At 42.3% G+C, this 26,020-nt stretch overlaps 1 protein-coding gene across 1 annotated transcript in view; it reads left to right on the top strand.

The window, feature by feature from the left end:
• Positions 1-15,609: 15,609 nt before the first annotated feature.
• PGBD5 (piggyBac transposable element derived 5) overlaps positions 15,610-26,020 on the top strand; it is a 67,568-nt gene continuing 57,157 nt past the window's right edge. The window contains exon 1 of the mRNA XM_030268305.4: positions 15,610-16,330. Coding sequence (XP_030124165.4) covers positions 15,649-16,330 — 682 coding nt within the window. The 5' untranslated portion in view covers positions 15,610-15,648. The remainder of the gene's footprint in view (positions 16,331-26,020) is intronic.

Genomic DNA, 26,020 nt, shown 5'->3' with positions numbered 1-26,020 from the left:
AACTGTAGGTGTAAGGGATTGTACTTTTCTTTATTATTAAATGTGTCTGAGCCCCATCTCCAAAATGACAGATGTGCAAGTTATTTGGGTTGAACACATTAAAAATAAATACTAACCCTTTTTTGTGACTATAAGTGGCTTTAGCCTAGAAGAGGCCTCTCAGCCACAGCAGATGAGGGTCCTAAATGTAAAGACTTGTTTCTCAAGAAGCAGTTTTTCACAAAGTTCCAAATATTTGCGGAAAGAATGCTTGATAAAAATGGGCCTGGTCTTCAGTATATTTTGGTGGGTAGTAAAAAGTTGCAAAAAGAGGTTGTATTTTGTATAAAAAAATAAAATTTGCTTAAAGTAATAAAAGCCTAAATTCTGAATTTAAATTATTTTATATGTTAAATACTTTATTCTGATTCTACTGAAACACTTATAAAGTCTAAACATATATTTAGTACCTGTACTCATAAACATAACATTTTATTAATATTTTAACGAGTCAAAATTATGTGAATGAAAACAATGCAACCTAAATTAAATTATCAAAACAAGACAAATGCAAGCTATTTATGTCCATTCCCTATTGAACATGGGAAAAAATCTGGCATATTTCTGTGAAATATGGGGAGGGGGAAATCTCATTTTTAGGGAAAATGGGTATATAGATAGTTTTGCAGCCACATTTCCAGCAGACATTTTTAAAAACCACTCTGGTTGAAAGTTTAGCTTATACAGTACAAACAGATGATACTGAAGGTAATCACAAGTAATTACTATACATTATTTATTCTTACTTATATGCCCAGTGCTCTTACAGCTCCATAGATCCAGCAGAAGGAGTGCTGCCTTCCCAAGAGAGCAGATGGAAGACTTTGATCTGTGACAAGCTTTCTACTCCTTCCAATAAAATAAATATAGAGCAGAGGTCTACCTTCATACAGTCTGCAAAGAACTGCCAAATAAAATTAATACAACCCTTGTCTGATTTGACATTTTTTGCTGGGTTGGTCTAGAAGATACTTTTGCCACACTGAAGAGCAGTTCAGGATGATGTGATTTCTTATACTGATTAAGTCTTTGACATGACTTCTGGAGGGATCACATCTTTTGAAGATAACAATTTTATGTAAGTGTGCTGTGATTTCCAAGTGTATCCATGTGGAAAAAAAGGCAAGCTCGTCAGTATCAGGGACAGCAATTAGGGTTGTGAGTTCCTGGAACAGCAGCCACTAGCTTTTAGTTGACTTAGAAGATGACTGAAATCAGAATACGAGATGAAGCTGCTGTGCAAGAGGTGATTTTAAAAGTAGTCAAGACATGATTCAAATAACAAGTGAAGCAGAAACACAACTATCTTAAGGAGAAAAAAACATTGAACTTTAGATTTTCCCTAGCATTTTATTTTATGCACTCCAATTCATGGAGGCCCAAGAGACTTCATAATTTCTTCACAGTCTCTGCCTGTGTAGGGGAGCTTCTGCAAGCGTAACGGCCTCTTGATCTGGATCAAAGTCAGACCCCAGGCTAGAGGAGATGTAGGCAGACTTTTTCTGCTATTTTGCTGCCATTTGTAATAGCGTGCATGCGGTTAGTGCTCCAATCTATCAAAAAGTTTGTCTACAACGCCTGTTAAATATGGAAGCTGGCTGGGTTACCAGGTCAGACGCATCCTACACAGATGTATATACACAGGGAGCAGAAATACTCAGGTTTGCTGGATGCTTTAGCCTGCACCAAATGTTTCCCTTGGGTGCACAATGTGGCCTCAGGAATGGGCACACAGCAGCCCAGTGCAGCTGTCCTGCATGGCGCTCTGCTGAGGCCCAGGCATGTACTGCTGCACCGGTGCACACTGGCGCTTCTCAGTGCTTAGGGACAAGATCCACCAAGTTGTCTTTACTGCTCTCACTACAGGGAAAGGGGGCAGATTGCCAGCAAGACACAATAAGTTTCCCTCTTGTAAGATTTTCTGTCTCTGGTGCCCAGAGGACACCATCAGGGAGCTGCAAGGGCCATTCATTATCTCTGTGCAAGACCTCCAGTGAAGTAGTGGGATAAATCAGATGCTTTCCAAACCCTGGGGAAACATGCTGTAATTCTGCTTTTTTCTGGAAAACAGTGTGGTGTCTGCTGTTGTTTGGAAGAAACTACTTTTTTCTACTGTGACCTGTTTATATAAGAGGGCAGAATAAACCAGTTTCCAAAGATGCTGTTATTTTCTTCAGTGCTGGCGCCCTTCCCCCATTTAAGTCTGTTTTTAATATGCTTTTTAAGTCTGCTAACGAGTACATTTATCACATTTCCCAAATATTCTTTTGTAATACACTGACTTGACCATTCTGGAAATTCCTACGTTATGCTGAACAATTATTTTAAGGCAAAAATATCTGGGGAAAAAAAAAGACATTCATTGTCATAAAATTGTTCCTTTTTCTTCAGGTTTTCAAGATATTTTTTTTCCTTAGATTGCAAAGTAACCAAGAGTAACTAACTGAAACCAAATCAATTATTTAATTAAAAATAATGAATGAGAAAAAAATAAGATTTATAACTTCAGGGAGAAACCTTACAACCTTCATTCTGTCAAGTAACAATTTTTACTAAATTAATCAGGCTAAAACAGGTGAATTTAGACATTCTTGGGGTGAACAGGAGAATATAAATATCTCTTTAACCAATGGTCATCTCCTTGTAAGGGACTGGAAGGATTAAACTATTCAGATTGCATAAAGCAAAAGTGTGCATCATTATCCCATAAAGACAAGAAAGACTAATAATGTTTGAAGCACATGAATTTTCACCTGAAATATTCTAAAACAGAACTGCTGGAAGCCTCTTAAGGCAACAATGGCTGTAAATTCATATATTACATGTGAATAACCTTGCTATCAACAAACACAGGGAAAATTTAAATCAAAATAATTATTTTCATCTTTTCACAATTTCAAAAATAACAGAAAGGGAACTGCGGATTTGTCTTCTAGTTTTGCATTTGTTGTTCGTGGTACTGTGTGCTCAATACAGGCATCAGTACAATAACCATTTATCCTACCAGCTGCTGACATTTGCTCCTTGCTTCCCTCATCTTCCTAGGCTGCACCTGGGCCCTTCTGATAACTGGTCCCTGGTGTAGTTGCGTGCTGAGTAGCTACATCATTTCTTCTCTCACCTTTTCATTTCCTCCTGTCTCGACTGAAGTGTCACCATCATTTCTTCTCTCACCTTTTCGTCTCCTCCTGTCTCAACTTTGCCATGATTTTCACAATGGTGGCATTTCTATTATTTTCTGTCCCCATCAAGAATTACAATAAGTGCTGGTATTCCTCATTGTTGATGTCTACTTCATCCAAATGTGAAAAGAGGAGTTGTATGGTCCACATCTCGGTCATCTCTTACCTCTCACTGCCACTTGGTTCTCTGTAGCTTCCTCTCATACAGCTGCCTGTTCTTTCTGAAGAAAACGTTCTCATTACATATTTTCCTATGATTGTATGCACCCTTGTTTCCTTTTCCATACTTTGTCTCTTTTTGCATGAGATTAAAGCACTTCAGTTCTGAAGTTCTTCACCTCATTATGCTTTGATCAGCAGCTATTATCCATGAAAGAGAAACTGATTACTTTTCTGACTAATTCCAGAAAACAACGGATCATTATTAAAAAAAAAAAAAAAAAAAGCAGAAGGCAAAAAACTAGAAAGAAAGGAGTAGAAAATAGAAACATCAATAGGTCTTTGCCAAAGTCTGCAATGCACTCACACCTAGAAAACTTAATGGATCTTTGATTAATCAATGTTTAAAAGGATATAGTAAAACTAGAACAAATACAAAATTAAATAAAATAATATTTTAAAAATATGTAAATGTATAAATTTATGATTACCACAGAGAGGATGAATGGGGAATAATTATTGACTTTTTCTCACAGTACAATAACTGAATGACATCAAATGAAATGATCAGGTGACAGGTTAAAAAAAAGGAAGTCCTTCGCAAAATATTCTTAAATTGTTGAATTCATTGTCACAGCATGATGCAAATGGCCTTGAGAAAGCTGATAGAACAAGTTTGCTCAAAAAGGAATCAGAAAAGTGATTGGAAATAAAGCCTACCAGGACATTCAACAGAAAGGTATAGTTTCATCTGGTTTTGAAATTTCCTAAACATTTTCATTCTTATTTTGCTTCTTTCCCTCTTGCTGGGACTCCTTTTCTTTTCTTCTTGCCCTCCTGAAGGCCACCATTCCTACTGTAATACTCCCGTGTCCTTCACACCTTTCATAGGAATTCCTGGGTATTGATTTGTCCTAAAACCACATAATGATAAGACTTACACTTTCAGTGCATATGTCATAAATTGAACTGAAACATCAACCGGTTTTCCTAAGGTTTCATCCTTTTTTAGCATTTGCACACTGCTGAGAATACCTCCAGGAATGAAGAAATGTGACTATATCTTCTAGCTTCATAATATCATGCCTACACCTCACAGGCTTTCTTGTGGTAGTAGAGATCAATATGAAAACAAAAATAGGAGAAAGAAATAAGAGCTGGATAGGTGCACTCTGCATTCAGCATTGATCAAGGGAATGAGTTTTGCTTCTGAGTTAATGCAGAAAAGGTATGACAATGATGGAGATATCTGAAATCCTGGCCAGAAGAGCTTTTATGGGAACAAGGCTCCATGCTCATGCCAGAGAGTGATGCTTCTGAGGAAAGGCACAAAAATATGGCCCAACATCTGTCTGGTGACAGGACATCCATGTGGTAACAGCATCTGGCACTCTCGTCAAGCAGCCTGACACACCCATCACCCAGTGGCAGCGCTGATCTCTCAATTAACATGATGGGTGCACACCCAGGCACTCGAAGCCGCCTGCCTCTTTTGGAACTGCTCATCCAGCTGGCAGCTGGCTCTCTGCTGTGTCTGAAGTGTCTTTCTGAAAGAATGTGGCAGAGCCTTTGTGAAGGAAAAATGGGCACAGATAAGGTAGATCTTGCTAATGTCTCATGGGATCCAGGCTGCAAGCCTGCATTTCCGTGCTGCTTCCCATTCTGTGCACAAGGCAGAGGAGAGCACTGACAAATGGAGTTCTCCAACATGCTCAGTATCCATCCTATGGACAGATAAGGCTAATAGGGCTGATTATTGAATCACTGTTACCACCCCAGATTATCTGGCCTAACTTATTGATTGATCTTTGTACCTGCTGGAAACACATATCCTCATGAACAAGCAATCATTCACTGATGTGGCAAATTATAAATACATTTATGTGATTAAGAAATAGGCAGATTTTCCTTAATATATGAGTACATCGGTGCTCGTGGAGTCTCCCACTCTGGAGATATTCCAAACTCACCTGGATATGTTCCTGTGTCACCTGCTTGAGGTGATCTGCCGTGGCAGGGGGCTTAGACTGGATGATCTCCAGAGCTCCCTTCCAACCCTAACTCTTCTGTGATTCCATGATTTTCCACAATCACAGAAATTCATATATATGCTCTTATTCCTAAAGAAGTGAATATATACAGTCAGTTATTTTGTAAGCAGTCTTTGCTTATTATTTTCTCTCAGTGGAATCAATGTCTCTTTACTTAAACCACCAGCCAAAAGGTGCCCAGTACTGAATACATCTGTTTAACAAGCTTTGTAAGATAAATCTTGCAGAATATATATTTCGAAGTACATTTCCAAGACAGCTAAATGCTCAAGCTTTTCTTTTAGATTTCAGTGTGCTTTTGTGTATTTCAAGATGAATGAGATTTATGGGATTTGAGCTTGCTGAACTAGAAGAAAGGGGAGAGTGTTACAGCCAACAGCTGACAATTTGACCTCTGCTCATCTTTGTAGAGTCTCTGCTTGGAAAAAAAAAGGAGTTCAAATTAAACAAAGATGGTTTAAAAGTATAAATCCAGCTGCTATCATCATATGGTATATTTGGGGCTATGAAATTACTGAGCATTCAAAAATAAGCCTAGTAAGTGTCCTTGAAAAAGAATTATATCAAATTATTAATCTACATTAAATAAAGTGGTTTGACTTGTACTGCAGCTGCCTGCAGAAAATACCTACTTTACTAAGAAGTTCAAGGCCCCAGAGTAACATAATTTACATATCAGTCTTTAAGTACTGCTAAGACTAATTGTCTTTGGGAGAGGGGTGTAATACTCAGTGTGTTCCTGAGGTATCACCTTGTTAGTAGGTGCTGAAGTAGTTGAAGATATCCAGGATGCAAAAGTGGATGGGAAGTTTTCCTGGAGAAGACATTTGTCAGACACCTAGCAGCAGTAACTGAGGATGGGAAGAAATTATGAACCGGATTCTGCCTTCTGTCTAGAAGGCTAAGACATGGGTTACATAGGAAAATGGAGCCCCAGGAATGACAGGTACAGAGTTACCCAGCGACATTGCTTGGTATTTCAGTGGCTGTTCAGACCATGTCTGTAATTGCAGTGCAGCTTGAGAAGGAAGGCTGAGTCAACAGATCAGCATGATTTCCCCTCTTTAATGGGTAAGGAATCACAGTCAAAAGAGAATGTTCCCTCTGCAATTGTAGCAATCAACTAATAAGGATGATCAGAGGAGAAATCAATCCATGTAACATTTTTTTTTTAATAATTACTATAAATCCAAAAACCTACAAGGTATTTTTTGTGTCATCCAATTCAGTCAGTTCCTGATTCCTCATTGTTCCACAAACACACACCAGGGAGTAATATTAATTTGTGATATTTTTTCTATATTTTGAGTATGGCAGGAGGAAGAGGATTTTTAAAAATCCCAACAAAACAAAAGAGAAAGAGTGAGCCACCATGGGAAAGGACTCCTAAAATCAAATATCCTACCAGGGAAACCTTACAAGGAAGATGAAGTGCATGAGCCTATGCCTAGCTGAATCAGTGAGAAAAATCCCCACTGGTCCTGATGAGACAGTTGGGCCAAATGGGAGACAAACCAATTCAGGGCTGTGGGTAAAGGAAATGCAGGCAACCAGTGTGTGTCCTCAGCCTACAGTCAGCAAAGGAAGCTCTCATCTATGAAAGCACATTTGCCAGATAACAGTTGTAAAAAATTGAGAAGATGAAGGAAAATGAAGCTGTTATATAAATCAGGAGAATAACACCATATTTCCTTAAGTTGCTTGTGCAATCTCCTCCAGGGACTTATCTTACATATAAAACATTTTGAAAAGGCAGGTGGCCCAAGCGAGGAAAAGTTAAACAGACACTGTAGTGCACAAATGAACAGTTGGACAACAAGCAGCTGCAGTATTATGTGTAATATCTATCTTAAGCTTCAATAACTCAGGTGGCATTCAAAAGTGTTCCTCTTTCTCTTTTATACTAGACTCCATGTTACACACTAATTTTGAAAAAGTAATAATTAAGTACCTGACAAATATCAATGCCCCTCTAAAATTTAGTAAACCCTTTACCCATTGTGGTTTTTTATCTACTTCATGAAATTAAGCAGACTAGGACATGACACATGAAGCACAGATAGATTTATAGTGTTAGCTGAATTTCTATGAACATTCTGCTGCTTTCAGCAGACATAGCTTTGCAGGGGAAAAAAAATCTCAGGAAAACTGTGCTCACCTAGCAGGATTTTTTTTTTTTTTTTTTTTTGCATATATATAAAAAAGAACATGAAAAGTTGTGTTTTCTTTGTCCCTATTTGGAGAAAGCAGACAATGGGGAAGGGTGATACCCTGATGTCATAGATGCCTATTCCAATCCAGGCCAATGTGTTCTGCCTGATTTTTGTAGATTTCTGGTAGCTGGACAATGATCTGATGGAAAAACCATGTTAAATCTCTAGACAAACTACCACTTGAGTGTTTGACAAGTGACAGAATAAGCACAAAGAGAGAATTGATCTCTACAAGTAGTCTCTGATGATTTAAGAAGAGCAACCTCCAAGGAGACCTTCCAGGGTCTGAGAAATGGACTGCTCTGCCTTGAAGCCTCAGTGAGCAGGAAGTAGCTCCCCAGTGTGGCACAATGAGCTGTCTTAAATTGAGATACAACAAGAAATAATGACTTTATAACTCTTATATTGGATTTAACCTCTAGGTTGGTACTGTCAGGAAGAAGATAGTGCAGTAGCTGGGGCATTGCCAGCAGCTCTCTGCAACGGTGATCCACCACGTTGTAATGGCACAGCACACATGGGAGAAGCCTTCTGGCTCAAGGTTGCTGAAGCTGGTCACCAGCATTGCTTTAATTCCTCTTGGACCACATCATCTCCTCACAAAAAAAAAAAAAAAGGCTCAGAATAGGATTCCATCCTGTAACTGTGTTCTCACATTTTCTTAAGACAGTTGGAACAGGCTTTTTAAACAAAATGTTAAGCTTCATTTGAAATGTAATCAACCCAACACACAACAAGGTCACCGAATGATGAAGAAATATGGGAGTTTGTCAGGGCATGCCCATCTGAATGAAAGTAACAGTCATTAACCAAACTGTCTGAGCTACACAAACAGCAAAGGGAGAATGTAAATCTGATGTAAAAGCTGATTGGTATTATTTCTTTTGGTTTTGCAAAATTATTTTCATAATTACTTAGAGGAAACTTCTAAAAATGCATTTTAATTAATAGTTTTTGCCATCTTGCAGTACCAAAAAATCTGATTTTTATCTTGACAACACTCTTTGGAAATAGTCCACTTTTGAATCCTGACTGTATATTTGGAGAAAAACCAGCATGCAAATAAAGTCATTTCTGACAGAAGTTCACAAAAATTTTTTTTCCAGATGTCTTTTAAACTTTTAAATATCCTATTTCTAACAACATTACAGGCTATTTAGAGACATCAGCTTCTGGAATTGGTAGCTTTCAATGGTGCATCTCAGAATAGAATTTCTGAGTGTGATGAGACAGCAGCCAGTTCCATGCCCTGAAAGGACCACTTGATGGGCCAAATCCTGAGAGCTGGGAAGTGTCTGTACATTTCATTTACTGCTGCAGTTGTTCAATTACTTTCAAGAGCAAAACCTACTTATTTTGTGATGGCTGAATGTTCCGCCTTTGCTTGAAAAAAGAAATTATCTCCCATGGGGGGGCAGATGTTAAACAGAAAGGTTTTTTGAGATTAACAATTATTTTTAGTAATGCAAATAATCTGTCACTTCTCTTCCCTGTTCCCTCATGCATTTTCAATATTGCCCCCTTTTATGATCAAAGGTTGACTTCTGAAAGTCTTCTTTTGCTACAGCTAATTGAGACCTGATCTATTTCATATTTGCACTGATTGAACAGAGTGGGTAAACTCTCCTAATTTAGTGGTGACTAACAGACATCTGCCACAGTCTATGACTAACATTACTCTGTTTTTGTGGGAAGATGTGATTCCACTTCAGATTCTTAAGAGATTCAAATCACCCTATAGAGAAGGTATTTTGACTTTTCAGCCTTTTTTTTTCCCATCTGGAAAGAAACTGAATCCCATAAAAAATGTGATGAAGAGGGCTGCTTTTAAGCAAAACATAAATGAATCTGGTGTCTGATGAAATGCAACAGAGCTTGAGTCTAAACTCACTTTGCTAACCTGTACTGCTTTGCAAGGACTAACTATTTCAATAGGATTAAAATTAAATCTGGCAAGTTACTAGAACAAAAAAAAAAAAATAGGAAAGAAACAATCTCTTCTGAGAAGGTTTAGCACAGGTTATTGATGAGTTGGAGCCTATTTAGATAAAACTAATCAATGCATCTTGGCAACTGCCAGATGAGGTACTGTATTTCCTGGTGGCTTTAAAGGGCATTTTAGAAAAACATGCTAGAAACCAGAATGCATTTCCCCATAGAAAAATAAAGTGATGGTAGATAATAAAGATAAACAACTCCAGAAACTGGTTTTGGGCACTATGGCTCATCTACCTACTCATGGGTTATGTTTTCTGTCTCCAAGAAGAGGCTTTCATAATGTTATTGCATATTTGGGGCCTCTTTTCAATAACATCATATCCTAATTTTATTATATGATTATTCTAATGGTTTCATAATAATAATATGCATATTGTAATTTTAAATTAGTCATTAATTATTAAATATTTATTATAGAAGATTAATGTTTGCACTATTTAATGATTTTACAACTTCTGTGTTGAAAAGGTAAATTAACAAGCTGATTCGCAGAAAGAATGAACACATTCTGCAGCTGAAGAACCCTCCAGTACGAGCTGCAATAACAGCATAATCTGTGGAGGAAATAGACAGAATACCCATGCACCCAGGCAGGCAGCTGACTTAGCAGCTGAGGCATCCTTCAAGAAAAATCTCAAGACAGCAAACTGGGGAATCTGCAGACCAGTGGTGATAAAGCAAGGATGGCCATTGCAAAGCAAATACTATGCAAGACAGCAAACTAGGAACCAGTCTGGATATAATCCCATTTGCTAGTCACTTCCTTCATGTTTTTTCACAACACAGCTTTCCCTGAAAATCCTATTATGTTTTTACTGAGCTAATGAACAAATATAGGATAGGATCTAAAATTATAATTTACAGCAAACAGGGTTGTAGATGGTAGATATTCAGGTAGCTTTGCATGTGTGATTTGCATGATAAGGAGTGTTCTCTCAGACCTGACTGTGCGTTGTAGGTCACAAGGAACTAAGTTCCTGTCACTAGCTTTGGGCATCAAGCCCTGCAAACTTCATAATTCTGTAGTGTGCTTTAACAGAATTAACTAGCTAAACAAAGAGCCTCCAGATGGTTCCACACTACCAGTCCCACAGACTTTCTAGGTTTAGCTCCCACAATGATCAAAAGTTAAGCCTGATCTACAGTACAAGGGACACAGGCTGTTGTAGAGCATTGGCTTACAGACTGCAGCCTTTAACAGTGCTCCCCTGAGGCTCTGCCTGACTGTGCGTGGGGTTAGCCTTTCCAAAAGTGCATTTCAAAACTGCATGGTTTTCAATGGAAAAGCAAGTGCAGCCCTACAGCACTCTGATTTTTGAGTGACAGCACTGCTCTGCTCTGGCCAACTGCAGTTAGCTTCTCCCACACCCCCACCACAGAGGAAGGAGGGGTTTTTGCAGACCATTGCAGAACACCTTATGGGCCCTCCATACATTATTGATTAAACAGCTGATTTTCCATGCATGATTTCCATGCATTTATCTCTCCCTTTGGAGCTTAGGTGAGTCTTGTTCATAATACAGCTTTTGCTAAAATGTACTGGGCATTGCTTAGAATTTGGTTTCCAAACTGAAAATCAAAATCAGTCATTACTGAAGCACTGAAATTTCTCTCCTAAATATTAAATTGTCAGTGCACTTTAGCTCCAATATTAGAAGAGTCAAAAATAATTTCTCCCTCTCATACAATAAGAAAAAAAAATTTGTTCCATTTCTCTCATATGAAAACAGCAGCTTGCTTTATGCATTGAGTTCTGGGTCAACATTATACTTGGGAAATAGTAAACATCAATCCAAGAAATACAGGGCTCAAACAATACAAAGCAGTTGGAAAACAGAAAGCAAAAAAGAAATACTAGACAAACATTTTTATTGTATTCAACATGCCATGTGCTGTAAATACTTGGTGAATTTAAAAGAAAACAACCACAACCCACATGTATTATCAGTGCTACTTCCAACGGGAGAATTGCAGGGTGGATGAGAAAGAGCTCCACAACAGCCTGTGTGGAGCAATGTATTACGCAGAGCAGGACAGTAGCAGATCAGTCCCTACTGAGCTGCTTTTCCCTGTGCCATGCAGCAAGACAGGGAACAGAAATCTTTGTGGAGGGTGTGCAGAGCCCTGTTCATAGATTTCTTCCCTGCAAAGTAGGGACACCAAATGGCGATGTACTTGAGAACCAGACTGATGCATGATCTCTGCCAGGGATGGGACAGTCCCTCCCTACCCTCTTCTCAGGGGCTTGGGAGGAAACAATCCACTGGCTCCAAATCACTATCATTTTCAAGTCTTGATGAAGCTTTTCTCCAGGTTTTTCTGTTCCTCCAAGGCCATGCAATATTGGAAGAGGGAACTGAAGCCTATTGGCCTTACCCTGGATAAGCAACTTGACTCGGACTCTACAGACTCCTTTTAGTGGGGCGTTGAGATGGAAGACAGTTTGAAATTCAGATTACAGGCTGCACTTTTGGAACAAGGGATTAGAAAATAATAATTTTGTAATCTGATTAAATATTATTCCATCTTGGTGTATTTGTGTTATAAAAGGACCAGGCACACACCACAGCTTGGGTCTACAAACTCTGTGAAATCAATAGGAAGTGAGGAAGCTTAGGTAGGAGACAGAAATGTCAATATTCTGTTGGATATAGGCCAGGGTTTGACAGTGTAAATATGGTGGAAGACGGCACAAGACCCTTCCTCAAAGAGTTAACTATGAAAAATAAGTTACTGAGAACTGAGAAAGATTTCCCACTATCACAGTCTTAACCATGAAGATTATCAGGGTCAGAAGGAGTGTGCAGAAGGTGTCTTTGCTGTTGCAATAAAAAACAGAAAACTTCAAGGAGAATAACACCAAACATTTTCTCTGTAGACAAATTAAAAGTGGATCCACAGGTTGCCATGGCTACAAAAGTCCATTTACTCCAGTAGTATTTTCTAGCAGCTAAACACAAGTTTAAGTGATTCAGGAGAAAACACAGCTATGTTTATAATGTTCCATTAGGTTTATATAATTAGATCTTTCAACTGCAAACCACCCCTGGTGATGGTTTACTTGACTGTTTATAAAAACCCGGTGGATTTATGTAACCATTTTTCGAACCATCTATCATATCTCTGTGCTTCTGCAATCATTTGGGATCAAATGATACTAGCATGTCATACATGGCAATTTTCACAATTCAGAATACTCATTTTGGATTAGAGTAATCCAATCAACAGTTTCTGTGATGGTCAGAGGGGTACATATGAAAAGCTAAGTCTCAGGCCAAAAGGCAAGCCAAAACCTTAGGCATGCAGCCCTGTGTGGGAACCTCTATACTTCTGCCTGAGAAAAGTTATCTTCCCATGCAGGCAGGAGAGACTAAAGCTGTTTCTCTGCTTGCGGGACAGGCAGAAGAGGGACTTGTCATTGTATAGACTATGGTAAAAGAGGGGAAATTTCCATCAACAAAATCTGCATGTGTGTGCGTGGCAGCAGACTCCATCATTAAAACATCATGATGGATTGATAGATGAAAGGGTTAGTCCTGCCTCTGTCCATCAATGCAGTGCTCTCCTCCCAGAGCTCTTGTGTGCATCGCTCTCTTTAAAAAATGAAAACTGAAGTTTTGACCATTAGGTGGGAAGGTTCTGGCAGTGTGCATCAGCCAGCTGGGATGGGAGCCTGTTTTTGGCACAAAGCTTGCACGTGTTGGGAGACATTGTCTTTGCTGCAACCAGCAGCTGGAGAGGGCTATGTGGGTTTCTTCAGTCTCTGGACAGTTCCCAACAATTCTTTTACTGGAAGCCCATTCTGAAAAACCTTCTCTTACTGTCCTGGGCTTTGGAGCAGTTCTTCCAGCTGGTGTGTTTCATAGAAAAGAATCAGAAAATTTGAAGATATTTGAGACATGGATGGTGTCAATCCATGGACACTTCCATAGAACCTGGGTGCTGAGGTGAATTCTACATCACCTGGATGTGATGAATCACCTCCATTCTTGTAAAAATCAAAAGTTTATTTCAATGTCCCTACTACAAAAAACATGTCAACATATTTAAAGTAGCATTTTTCAGTCTTAAAAATCATTGTGTGAGAAGGTCAACAAATTGACCTTTTTTTTGTTTGTTTGTTTCATGAGAACAGCTATAAAACAGACAATTTGTGAAGTAGAGTCTGTGGCTTTCTACATGCCAACCAAGCAAAGAGGATTCATGAGCTTCAAACTGGTCACTCATCATTACCAGCAAGAAAGGTTCTTATGATATCAATCATGCCTTCCCATCACAATATTCTGAAGACACAGGGTGGCATGAATCAATTAAAAGGCTAGTCTGGCCTACAGAGCTATGATTTCTGGTGACCAGTGAGATGAAATGAAGACAGTGCAATGCTCAACTCACAGGCTACGTTGGCTGAGCTTGCAATTAAAACAAAAAGGTTGTATATAAACTTACAGATTTTTTTAATATAATCAGTAAGACAGTTTTGACATTTTTGAATGTAGAAATGAAACTTAAATCTCGTCCCTCAAAATACAGTGGGTTTTCCTGTTTACTTAAGGATGCAGAAGATGGATTATTTTCTCTGGATTTGCCTGTATACATTATATAGAACTTTAAAGTTTTAATGAAGCTATTGCAATTTAAAAATATCTGAATAGAACAGTCCAGCTTTTATAATTTCCCATGTTGTGCTAGAGTCCTTGAGAATCATCAGAAGGTCATTAATCTTCCTTTTTTAAAGACAGAAACATTCAGTGTTATAAAATTTGTTAAATCTGCAACACGATCAGACCTTCAGACCAACCTGCACTGAAAGTTTGCATCAAAAATTGAAAACGATAAGCTGCACACCTCCCCCCAATCCAATAACTGTTTATTTTGAAAGCAGTGCTGTGAATGGGCAGGCTTAGTAGCTGCTATTGCTGTTAACAAGGGAGGGAAGGACTGTCATCCTAATATGTGTTTGTACAGTAACCAGCACAGTGGGATGCCCCATAACAAATAATAAAACTTGATCAGAGATTTCAAACATTCCTGTAACATCAGAGAGACCATTCTGACTGCTGCACAACCAGGGCCATCAGCTGCTGTATGAAATCCTTAGATTACTCCAGGGATACTTTGGAATCATGTTTAACTAACCCGGTCAGGGCACGGGTGTTTTCACTTCCATCGTTTTTCTTATGCCATGATATGGTTATTTCACTCTGTACTCACTTGAGAAATCAAAGCACGGGCTGGAGGCGCTGAGCCCCACACCTGCAGAGAGCCGGACAGGCAGGAGCATGTCTATGTCTCCTAAGGCCCCAAAGTCTCCATGGAGCCCAGAGCGGGTGTAGGGCCTGCCAGATGCCAGGTGTCCCACAGCCCTGTGCTCCAGCACCTTCCCCACTTTCCTTCCAGGGCTGCCCCGGCGCTGGAGCTGTATGTCCTGCTTTGGGACAGCGACATGACAGCCCCCGCTGCTCACGCTGTCCTGCATGACGAGCAGTGTGGCCCCGGGCACGCTGTCGGGGCTCGGACCCGGCGGGTTAACACCCCGCGCCTTTCTCCCCGCAGCCGCGGGAGCCCTTCAGCCCGTCCCTGCCCGGCGGGACCCGCAGGCACCGAGGCCAGCGCTCCTGCCGCCGTCCTGAGCCGCTTCAGCACCGCGCCGGCGAACAGCTCCGGCCAGGACCGGGGGCCAGGACCGGGGGCCAGGACCGGGGGGCCAGGACCGGGGGGCCAGGACCGGGGGGCCAGGACCGGGGGCCAGGACCGGGGGCAAGGACCGGGGGCCGGAATGGGGGCCGGGACCAAGGGCCGGGGCCAGTACGGCGAGCTGGAGCGGCGCTGGGCTTAGAGACCCCCTCTCGGCGTCGGGGCGCAGCGACAGCCCCGCGGCAGCCGGCGCTGTGGTTTTAAATGGGCGGAGCGGAGGCAGGCGGGGGGCGGAGAGGGGCGGCCCGCGCCGGCCCGTGGCTCCCATATAACCCCACCTCTCGAGCGCGGAGTGCCGCGGCAATTGGCTGGATGTGGTACTTGGAGATGTTGAGCTGGCTCCTTCCCCCCATGTCCCTGCACACACACAGGGGCGGGTGGTGCGGGCGGGAGCGGGAGGCAGGGCTCAGCCCCGGTGGCGGCGGCGGTGAGGCTTCCCCTACTCGCTGCCTGCCCGCCGCCGTGCCCGAGCCGCTGCTGCTGCTGGGCTGCTGCCTGCGGCCGCAGGACCCGGCCGAGCCGGGCCGAGGGGAGCGCGGGCGGCTGCTGGCGGCGGCCGAGATGATGGCGGAGGGCGGCGGCGGGCCGGCGCGCAGGAAGGCGCTATCGCTGCTGGAGGCGGCCCGATCCCGCTACGAGAGCCTGCAGATCTCCGACGACGTCTTCGGGGAGTCGGGCCAGGACAGCAGCGGGAACCCCTTCTACAGCACCTCGGCCGACTCCCGCTCCGCCGCCTCTTCCCAGGACGAGGACGACGACGAGGAAGAGCAGGGGCGCCCGGCGGTGTCGAGCCCGCGGAGCAGGGCGGCCCGGCGCCGCGCTCCCCGGGCGGCGGCCACTCCGGCGGAGCGGCGGCGGCAGAGGCAGGTCTGCGGCGGCAGCGCCGTCCCGGGCGGCCCCGGCCCCATGGAGGAGGAGGAGGAGGAAGCGGAGAGTGGGGGATGGACCCGATCGCTGCGAGACGTCCCACCCCCTCATTTCAAGGATGGCAGCGGTACGAGGACAGAGGGCTGCCGGGGGGCGGCGGGCCCGGGCGGCCGTGGGGATGCCGGCGTGGGGTGCCCGGAGCACGGCCCCCAGTGTCGGGTCGCGGCTCAGCCACGGGAGAGAAACCCGTACACGGGCCCGGGTGCCGCTTGGGCTGCTGCCCGGCGCCGGGCCTCGCGGGGGGAGCAGGGCAGGTGCCTCCTGTCCGGGAGCGGACCCGCTCCCCGGCCGCCGGTGCCCAGGGCCGGGCGCGCCGGTGGCGGAGAGCCCCGCCGAGGCGGCGAGCGGGAGGGCGAGGAGAGGCCGCGTGTGCTTAGTCACAGGCGTCCCCTCCCCGGCGGGGCTGTGGCGGTGCCCCGAGCGCCGGCAGCGCAGGTTCCCCGCGGAACGAGGACGGGCTCTGCCCCGAGCAGGGTGGGTGTCCGCGCCCCCGCCGTGGCTCCGCTCCGGTGTGCCCTGGCTCCTCGTCCCCACTGACAGGCGAGGAAAGCCGCTGGTCTTGGAAAGGGCGCTGCGCGTCACCTGCCCTGCACCGTGCACTAGGGCTCTGGGTTTGGAACTGGGATTCCCTCTGGCTGCAGGGTTTTCTATGCAGCCGTCCCTCAACTTAACCCTCCTTGCGTGGCTTTTGGCCAGAGGGAATACCAGGAGAGTGGCGAAATGACACAGCGCGACCTACAGCAGCAGTGCACAGCACGGAGATCTCCGAGGAGTGGCTTGTGTGGCAAGTTACACCGCTGGCTTGCCAAGGGAGCCATTATAACCTATAACAGATCTGCAGGCCTCGATAGCCAAGTTGACCGTGTAGCAGAGCAGCAAGGCATTGCAAGAACAGGTTATGAAAAGCTGGGATGTGAAATTCAACATGTGCATCTCAGAATAGGATAGGATGATTGCTGTCAATTGAGTTGACAGTTTACCTGTCCTAAGATTGCTTGTATTTTCTTTTTTTCAGTACTGTGTAATTCCTTCATTTGGCTGTTAAAAGTAAATGCCAAAGAGTGCTGTTGCACTCAGTGTAGTGTGCTGAAATTTGTGCCGTGGGGTAGGCAGGAACCTATCTGAGGAAGCAGCTTTGGATGGTTCGGAAGGAAGGTGGAGCTAGCACTGGAGCCCAGAGAAAGTTCAGTTGTGCTTCTGACAAGTGTGCAAATAGGAGCTATGTTTGCTTCTATAAATAGCTGAACCTTGTAAAATGTTTAAAAATCACTGCTATGTGTATCTGTAAAAACTCCTGAGTTCTAGTGAAGATTGTTATTCATAAGCATATCTAAGATGATGTTCTGGACTATAAGCTTCATGATGTGATGCTATTTCAGCATTGATTATAATTTAGTTTATCTGCCTTTGATGGCTTATTACTTCATATTATTGTTTTATAGTAATATTCTTTTTAGCACAGGCAGAACTGGGATTAGTGCTTTAATACTGGTTTGGAAAGGAATTGAGTTGATGACCTGTTAATTCAGGAGTTCATATTTCCTTTGAAATAAAGGAGTCAGATTTATGGTTGACAGGAACAATGCAGATGTCTCTTGAGGAAGGTGTATGGATATTGCTGTGAATATTTCCTCCCACTAATAGATGCAGAAGAGGTTGCTTCTGCCCTTTAGTTGTGCTGATAATGATGAGGATGATAGATGCTGCGTGCTCTTCATAGAATGGTGATTTGGTTTGGCAGAAGTTCAGGTAGTGTCATGATTCGATATGTGGGAAACATGTACCATCTGTGATGTTTTTATTTTTGACTACTCAAATTCCAAGCTGTGGAAACTACTGCATTGTATATAACTGGGCTCTTATAAATCTAGTTTGTACATTGACTGGCTTTAGGCCTTGCAGATATCATCAGAGTTATGCTAAATGTACCATTGTTTCTTCATTGGACACCATTCTGACACAAAAGTTTGTATCTATAGTTGTTGAGGAAAAGGTCTCCACTGAGGTGCTTTGTAGTGACAGCATGTCTTTCAGCCCCTTATGGATTACAAGCAAGAAATACAGGGTAAGATAGAGCACCAAGAAAACTGTATTCTCCATTCAAATTTGTTGGATGTAAGATCCTTTCTTTCTAGGTTTGGAGATTAAAAGGAATAGGTTTACGTGCGACTGAGATAAAAGTTACCTTTGGTTAGCACCAAAACTTTAGAGCATGGCCTTTTGGTCAAAATCTCAAGGTTTGCTTAAGGACAAGTACTTGACATCATCTGATGCCAGGAGACAAATGTCTCATAAGACTTCAGCTTCATTGATGCTGGAGATAAATTCTTGAATCAGACTAGGGTCAAACCTGGTGTTAAGCTCTTTGGTTTGGGAGACTGCCCCTTCATGAAAGGGAGTGTGTGGAGGAGGACAAAGTTTGAGTTAGTTGTTGAGTGAGCTAAAGCTCCCAAGAGAAAAATGAGCCACATATAAAGCTTCTGGTCTTTTTAACTACAAGTAGAAAACACTATCACTTCCCTTTTTTCTTTTGAATAGATTGCATACTACTGCCTTTGCCTTCCCAACCTCAATATTAAACTTATGTCTTTAAAAAGCATATCCATCCCTGGAATTAATGTTGAGCACACAGGCTAACTGATAATTCATCCCAGAAATACACTCAAGACCCAAATGTGCTGGAAGCTGCTGGCAGTTAGGTGTTAAGTGGTTGAGTATGTCCTCAGTCTGCAGTCAGTCACTGCATGTATGTGTGGTGATGCTGCCTTGCTTGTGTGCAGGTTTTGGCAAACTGGGAAAGGTCGGGCTTGACTTTTGTGCCAGGAGGTAAGCGATTGGCATAGCTATGCAACACAGCGCTGTTTGTGCCCCAGATTTTGTTTTCTGCCTCTTCTTCAGGGATCTCCACTTTCTGTTGTTCCTGTTGCATTTAATAAAAATAGTGAGTGCTTACATTCCCTGGGAAGAATAAAAAAAGCCCCGTGATGTGAATAGCTTTAGGTGACTTCTTTTGTTGAAATCCAAAATAGCTGTTAACTTTAACATAGAGGTCAGAACAGATGGCTTGCTGCCACTTTGTGTTATTTCCTCTTAAACTATTTTGCAAATCACTCTTTTAGTGGGTGAGAGAATTCTCAACCATATGGTTTGATACCCTGATTTTTAAACTGGTAACTTGTGGCACTGTGTAGTTCTAATGAAATCAGGTTGAGGAAACAAGTGTCTGTCACAAACATTGAGGCAGTAATATAAGTTCTGAGGTACTGGGATGTGGTTAATGGATATGAGGTCCCGGGGAAGTTGCTGAAATGCTTTTCCTCCACAAAGAGCACCTGGCTACAGCAGGTCCATGGGTAGGTCAATATGTGTGTTTAAAAAGATGATGTCATCCATGATCAAATGCTGGATCCAACCTTTTTGGCCTAGTTGTAGAGTGCAGAAAGAATAAGAGAACAAATTGCTGCTAGGATAGGGGAAGCATAATTGAAAAGGAGAGAGAGAGAGAGCAAGCAACTACTATTACAAGCCAGTAATTGCCAGTAACTCAACATAAGCCCTTAATTTCTGGTCACTCCTGCCTCAGACTTAATTGGTGTGCTCTTCCTTTCTTTAGGAGTGGGGTGGCTCTGAGTGGTTCTTTCCCTTGTTAGCTCAGTAATCTTGCCAGGAACTATTGTGTAATACATAGAGGTATTGCTTCTGCTCTTGGTTCTTTGGAGGTGTGAATAGCCCGGTATTGCTGCAGCTGGATGTTCCTGATTTGGGGTAGCTGGCATTTTCTTCCTAGGATCCAATGTGTCCTATATCCATGTAGTTCAGTAACCAGAAAATTTTACCTCAGACGTAAGAGCACTTCTTACTGTTAGGATGCTATGTTAGAGTTGTATTTTAGGGTGGCAGCAATAGCAGGAATATCTAACCAGAAGTTAATGTTTAAATCCTCAAAGATAGAGGCAATTAGTGCTACTGTGCCTTCATTTTCTCTGCCCTCCAAACCCTGTTCTTAAGCCTAGACCTAAGGACAAAATATTAAGAATGTTTCTTGCTGAAAGAGTATAGCAAAGTTGCATTTAGACAGTGAAAATAGCTTTTATGAATTTCCAGAGCATTTCTCTGAAACAGCATGCCATAAGTTGCCATCTTTGAAGAACATTCTACTGTATAATGGAGTGTTCTCAGGAAGAAGCTGCTAAGACCATGTTTAGCAATCTCGTCACCCTGAAGAAGTTTAAGCAAATATTGAATGTAGTTTCTAGTATTTTCTGTTCCCAAGAGTATGGACAGTCAGATGGGAGGGCAGCATTCCAGCTGCAAGGAGCTGGGTCATAAAGGAGGGCCATGTACATGGTACCACCTAACAGTGCAGGAGCTCTTGGTTCAAATCATGAATAGAATCTGAAGGCTTTCGTCTTACTACGTTGATGTCGATATTTAAAAGTTCTAGAGTAAGAAAAGCATGAAAGCTACATAGTCACTTATGCCAGATTCTGCTTCAGAAATATCTGGCCCAAATTCTCTAAGTGGGTAAAGTGATGCTGATACACTTTGTTCTTATTTATGTCATCAGAGAACTTAGCTACTTTAGACTTACATAACCATGGAAAATATTGGGAAAGAATGCATATTTATATAATCTATTCTTGCATTCTATGAAGAAGTTACTTATAATGACAGTATCACAACATTTTCTGGAAGATATGATAAATACATCTCAAAGATGTACATTACTACTTTGCAAAGCCTTTATAGGATGACTTGGTCTTGAAGTTTTGCTGAGTAAGTGAATTGAGCAAAGGCTTAACATCTCATACATCTTACAAAATCAAGATATGCTTTTCAGGAGGTTTTAATGGCTTTAGAACACATTTTCCTGCTTCCATTGTCACTGAAGAAAGCAAAGTGCATATGACAACCTTATTGATTAAAAAATTTAGTGCAACTTAGCTATCTTGCCATGTTCCTTTGCCTCTTTTGCTCATACCTCTGCATTTGGGTAATAACCTGGTATTTAGATAGAATTTACAGGAAAAAAGAGCTGGCACTGTTTTTTCTCTGCTTTTATAAAGAGAATCTGTTTTAGTCAGTACTTGAGACAGGAAAGTCTGTAAGCACTGCAGATTAAGGTCTTCTCCATAGACACTTGCCTAGCCTTTTAGAGAGAAAAAGCATATTTGCTCCTAGACTTTTTACTGCATAAAATGAGTGTTTTCTTCTTGAAGCTACTGATGGGGTCATTTAAAGTAGATCAGTTCCTACAGCTACTAATGTCCTTTAGTCAACATCTCAGAAACAGGACAGCAATACATGTCTGGTATACATGTCTGTATACCTTTAAGCCGGCTTAGAGAGGAAATCAGCCTGCCTGCTTAGTCTAATGAGGATGCTAATGGTGGAGTTGACTCACAAACTCTGCATTGACTGCTAGGTCACAGGAGGTTGTCCTGGATGCCCTAGATTTAAAAGGAACTGGAAGTGTCTCTTACATGTTAGTGTTCATGTAAGAGTTTTGCTTCCCTCCTATGCTGAAGCTTCAAAAATTTTGGAGTAGATGGATTTAGCAGTTTGGAAATACAAGGTATTTCTAAAAGGAAAGGTAATCATGGATACAGTTACACATCCTGACTAGAAATAGTATTACTGAAATACCTCATTCTTTCGAGTACTGCCAAAAATTGGGCATTTTATTAGAAAACAGAACAGATGGACTGAAAAGGAATGCATGGCTAAGACAAATGCATGAGGATACTAGCATGTGACATCTCAGTTCCTTGTAGCAAGACATTGTTTCTAGGACTTTATCCAGGCTCCCCCTTCATATTCTTTAATGAACAGGATGTTAACCCGTCACTGGCTCTGTGTGAAAATGAATGAACTCATACCTGAGAAGGTCATTTAAAAATTAAGGCAGAATTCCTTGATTGACAGACTGCAGGATAATAGGCTTGGAAAGTTCCATAGCTGATTTTGTGTCTGTATAAATTACTCTTGGACTATGGCCTTATTTTCTGTGAAAACAACTGGTATTCATGTGACATGATAGAAAACATGCTTTTGATTCTGCTTTCTTGGATAACATGAGGGATTCACATGACCTGTATGACAAATCTATCTGGTGTTAAGCATGAAGAACAAAACCAAGCAACTTCTATTCAGAAAGCAATACAAAGCTGTAACTATGCACCTGAAAACCGGGCAAGTTGAAATGTAATCAATGAGGCACACTGTAAAGATGCCAAAATCATGTTGGAGAGGGATACACAGAAGAAGAATACTTTTTATGTGTCTCTATGGATGGGGGCAATTAGCTGTGTGTTGGACAGGAAGATTATTGGATGGACATAAAAGATACTGCATCAGTGGGCACAAATGAAGGTGTTATTTCTAGTGAAGAAAAAGCAGAAAAAGATTTAAAACAACTGCTGTAATAACTGTGATTCATTTCTGATTACATATGGCAGAGAGGTGGGGTGTGTATGAAAGTAAATTCAAGCAAAAAAATGAGAATATTTTTCTTTTTTAAAGTTACTTACAAAATTCGCTGTTGTGGAAAATCTGATTATCCAGTGCATCTAGCCATCTCTGCATTTTTTGGAAAGGTAGATGGTAGTTAACTTCTGAGTAGGGAGCACCTGTAGGTGTACAGTGCTAGGGGACAGCATGTAGCTGTGGGCTTGTGACTCTTCCCATTGATGTCATGGTGCTGTCCGCTGCTGTCTGCACCCTATTGACAGAGGGCTTGGACAATGGTAATCTTGTCAGTTCATGTCCAGGAAAATTACATGCCCTGGAAGAGGCTACATATATTGAAACTTACACATTCAGATTCACAGAATCATTAAGGTTGGAAAAGACCTTTAAGATCATGAATTCCAACTGTCAACCCAGCACCACCACAATGTTCACGACTAAACCACATTCTCAAGTGCCATATTCATAGGTGTTTCACAGGATGGTGACTCCACCTCTTCCCTGGGGAAGAGGTGGTCAGCCCTCTCCAGAGGGCAGGGTGGCGGTTCATAAACCTTGTGCTGCAGCAGCCAACTGAAAATTAACCACTTTTCGTTTGGGGCAAGGGATTCCCAGGATGATTTTGAAAAATGTAGGATGCTCTTACATCTGGATTGCTGGATGTGTTGAATTATGGATATAAATACCTATGTGGATATAAATTTTAATTTAGCCTTTCAAAGGGCTTTTAGCCTTCTGGATTCTGTTTTTGAAAAGGACCACTAGATGAGAAGACCTCTTTAAACTGAAGTCTTTCTCATTTTTTGCCAATTGTAGTTATTCCTTACCCACAAACTTGTCCTTTTATGTAGTTAGTGGTTGTTTTGAGATGAAGAAAAATACAATCTTTGAAGGTTTATAATTGGAGATCTACATTAGTTCCCTCTTGTCACTGACTGTGAGATTAAAATAAGTTAAGCTCTGAGATTTGGACTGTATTTGAGGGATCTGTAGCTAGGTGAGGCTGGCTCAGGATGTGGGCCCACGGCAGGGCAGGGCTGTGCCGAGCTGGAGCCTGGCGTAGCTGGGGTGGAGGCTGATGGCCCTGGGGAGGTGTCATGGAGCACTGGGCCAGGAGGGCCAGGCAAGGCCAGTCAGGCATGCTAGTGACCCTGGGGCACTGGCAGCAGCTCCTTGAAACGAGCTCCTTGGCAAAAGCCATGACTTTCTGTAATGGTTCTTCCACAAAATAAGCATTGGGAAGGAATTTGTCAGTCTCAGTTGAGCCATTCTTCCAGCTCACTTCCCAGTGGCTGTGGATTGTCCGTACCCTGTCCCTACAGGCCGTTGGTAGCCAGCCCTCCTGTCAGCCATGGAGAGCCTGGCTGCTGCCACAGTGGAGAGGCACTGGGAGTCACAGAGTGGCTGGGAGATAGTGCTGTCTTGCCATTACCTTTTTTGCATGGGTGCCCTGCAAGTCGTTTTGGTTTAGATTACCTTCAGTGTTTTTGTCTCGTGTATGAAACAAACCTGCAGGGTTTTTGGTGCGTGGAGCAGTTGTGGAAAGCTAAGAATCAGCTGATCCTTGTGGAAGCCCCCCATGGCCACTGTGTTCCCTGAAACTTTTTTTGCAGTGAACTGGAAGCAAAATATTGGGGTGGGTACCATCTCTGCAGTGCTGGCTCTGAGTTTCACGTTGTACTTTGCATTACACTGCATCTGTTGTAACAAACCTTACAGACATTAAAATAGTGGCAAAAAGCAGGCAGATGAAGAAATATCTGATTGGATAAATACCATCTAATCCCCATCAGGTATTTTCACTAAAATTGTTATTACTGAAAATGCCTGTTTGTCTCTATTTGAATTGGATAGGTGTGACCTAGCATCTCCAAAACTGTGTGACATAAAGATCTGTCAAAAGCTTAAATATTCGGATGGGACATTTTTACTTTATTTAATTTAACTTAATTTTACTTTTTATTTTTAATTAATAGGAACCTGAAAGCACATTCCCAAAAGGAGCTGGACTTCTTGAATTTGTTTATTAAACCTTCAGACAACATGAAGTTGGGAGTGATTCCATGTACACTGAAGAGCAAGCTGAGAATTTCCAAGGTTGTTGATAGTCTGAAATAGTCTGGTGCAGGAAACACAATGGCATGGTGCAAGAGGGGAATGCTTAGTGTGAAGGCAGCACTAACAGCAGAAGTGGAAAATGGAGGGGAAGAACTGTCTAGGTAGAAAAGGAACTGGTGGTTGAAGCTGAGCACCAGACAAATGTGACTCAATGTCATGCTGTTGTGAAAAGACAAACATTGAAATGGAGTGTACAAGACTTGAAATGAGACTGTTTTGCCACTTAAGAGAGAGAGTCTGGGTTGCCAGCCCAGGTGAGAAGCATGTAGTTAAATATGAAGAGAAAGGACAGAAGCAGAAAATCTACTAACTGGGCCACCTTTTAGTATTCTGGTTTTAAGCCAAAGGGCCATATGGGTAAGTAAAAGAGCTATTATAGGAAAGGGAATTATCTGCCTTACCTGCTCTGAAAACTAAATATGAGGACTAATGGGTATAAATTGATGGATAATTGAATAAGACATGATAGAAACTCTCAGACAGTGCAGTGGTGCAGAAGACAAGTACATCACTGAAAACCTAAGAACAAGTGTCATTAACCTGTTGTATGGTATAACAGACTGACACTCAGTATGTGTGCTGAATGGAGATAGAGGCCTTGGACTAAAGAACTTCCTAAGGTCCCTTCCAGCACTCTTCCTATGTTTTAGGTTGGCTAGGACAAACTAGCAAGCTGCTTAGTGTCAAGTTAAATGTTGGAGTGTTATGCAAAGGACTTGCTGCTTGCATCTTCCATGTTAACTTTTGGAGTGGGGAGAAGGCTGTGCAGCTTGTGGGGAAGAGCTGTGTGGTTGCAGAAGGCTGCCTGATCTGTTAAGGTGAAACTCCCTCCTTCCCTGTCCCAGAAAGTGGCCCAAGCAGACTTGAGGGTTACTTAGTGTTGTTTCTGCACTCACTTCTATGGTAATGAGCTGTGTGTCCATGAATCTTGTATCTCTACTCGCATGACTTACATTGAGACTTCTTTATGTTCAAAGCACTAATCTGCTTTTGTTAGGGATGTCTGCTGTGACACTACCCAAAGACTTATAAGATTAGCAGTGCTGCACTCTGGAGGCAGTGTATCACCCTGTGGTGCCTGAGTTTGTAGTTGCCTCTGTTCATGACAATTCTTGAGGTATAAAGAACTTCCTTGCAACTGAATCCCAAACCAGACCTCTATGTAGACCAT

The sequence above is a fragment of the Taeniopygia guttata genome, chromosome 3 (genome assembly GCF_048771995.1).
Source record: "Taeniopygia guttata chromosome 3, bTaeGut7.mat, whole genome shotgun sequence".
Classification (NCBI taxonomy): Eukaryota; Metazoa; Chordata; class Aves; order Passeriformes; family Estrildidae; genus Taeniopygia; species Taeniopygia guttata.
Note: the sequence above shows the minus strand (reverse complement) of the source record. Positions and strands in the feature narration are given on the sequence as shown.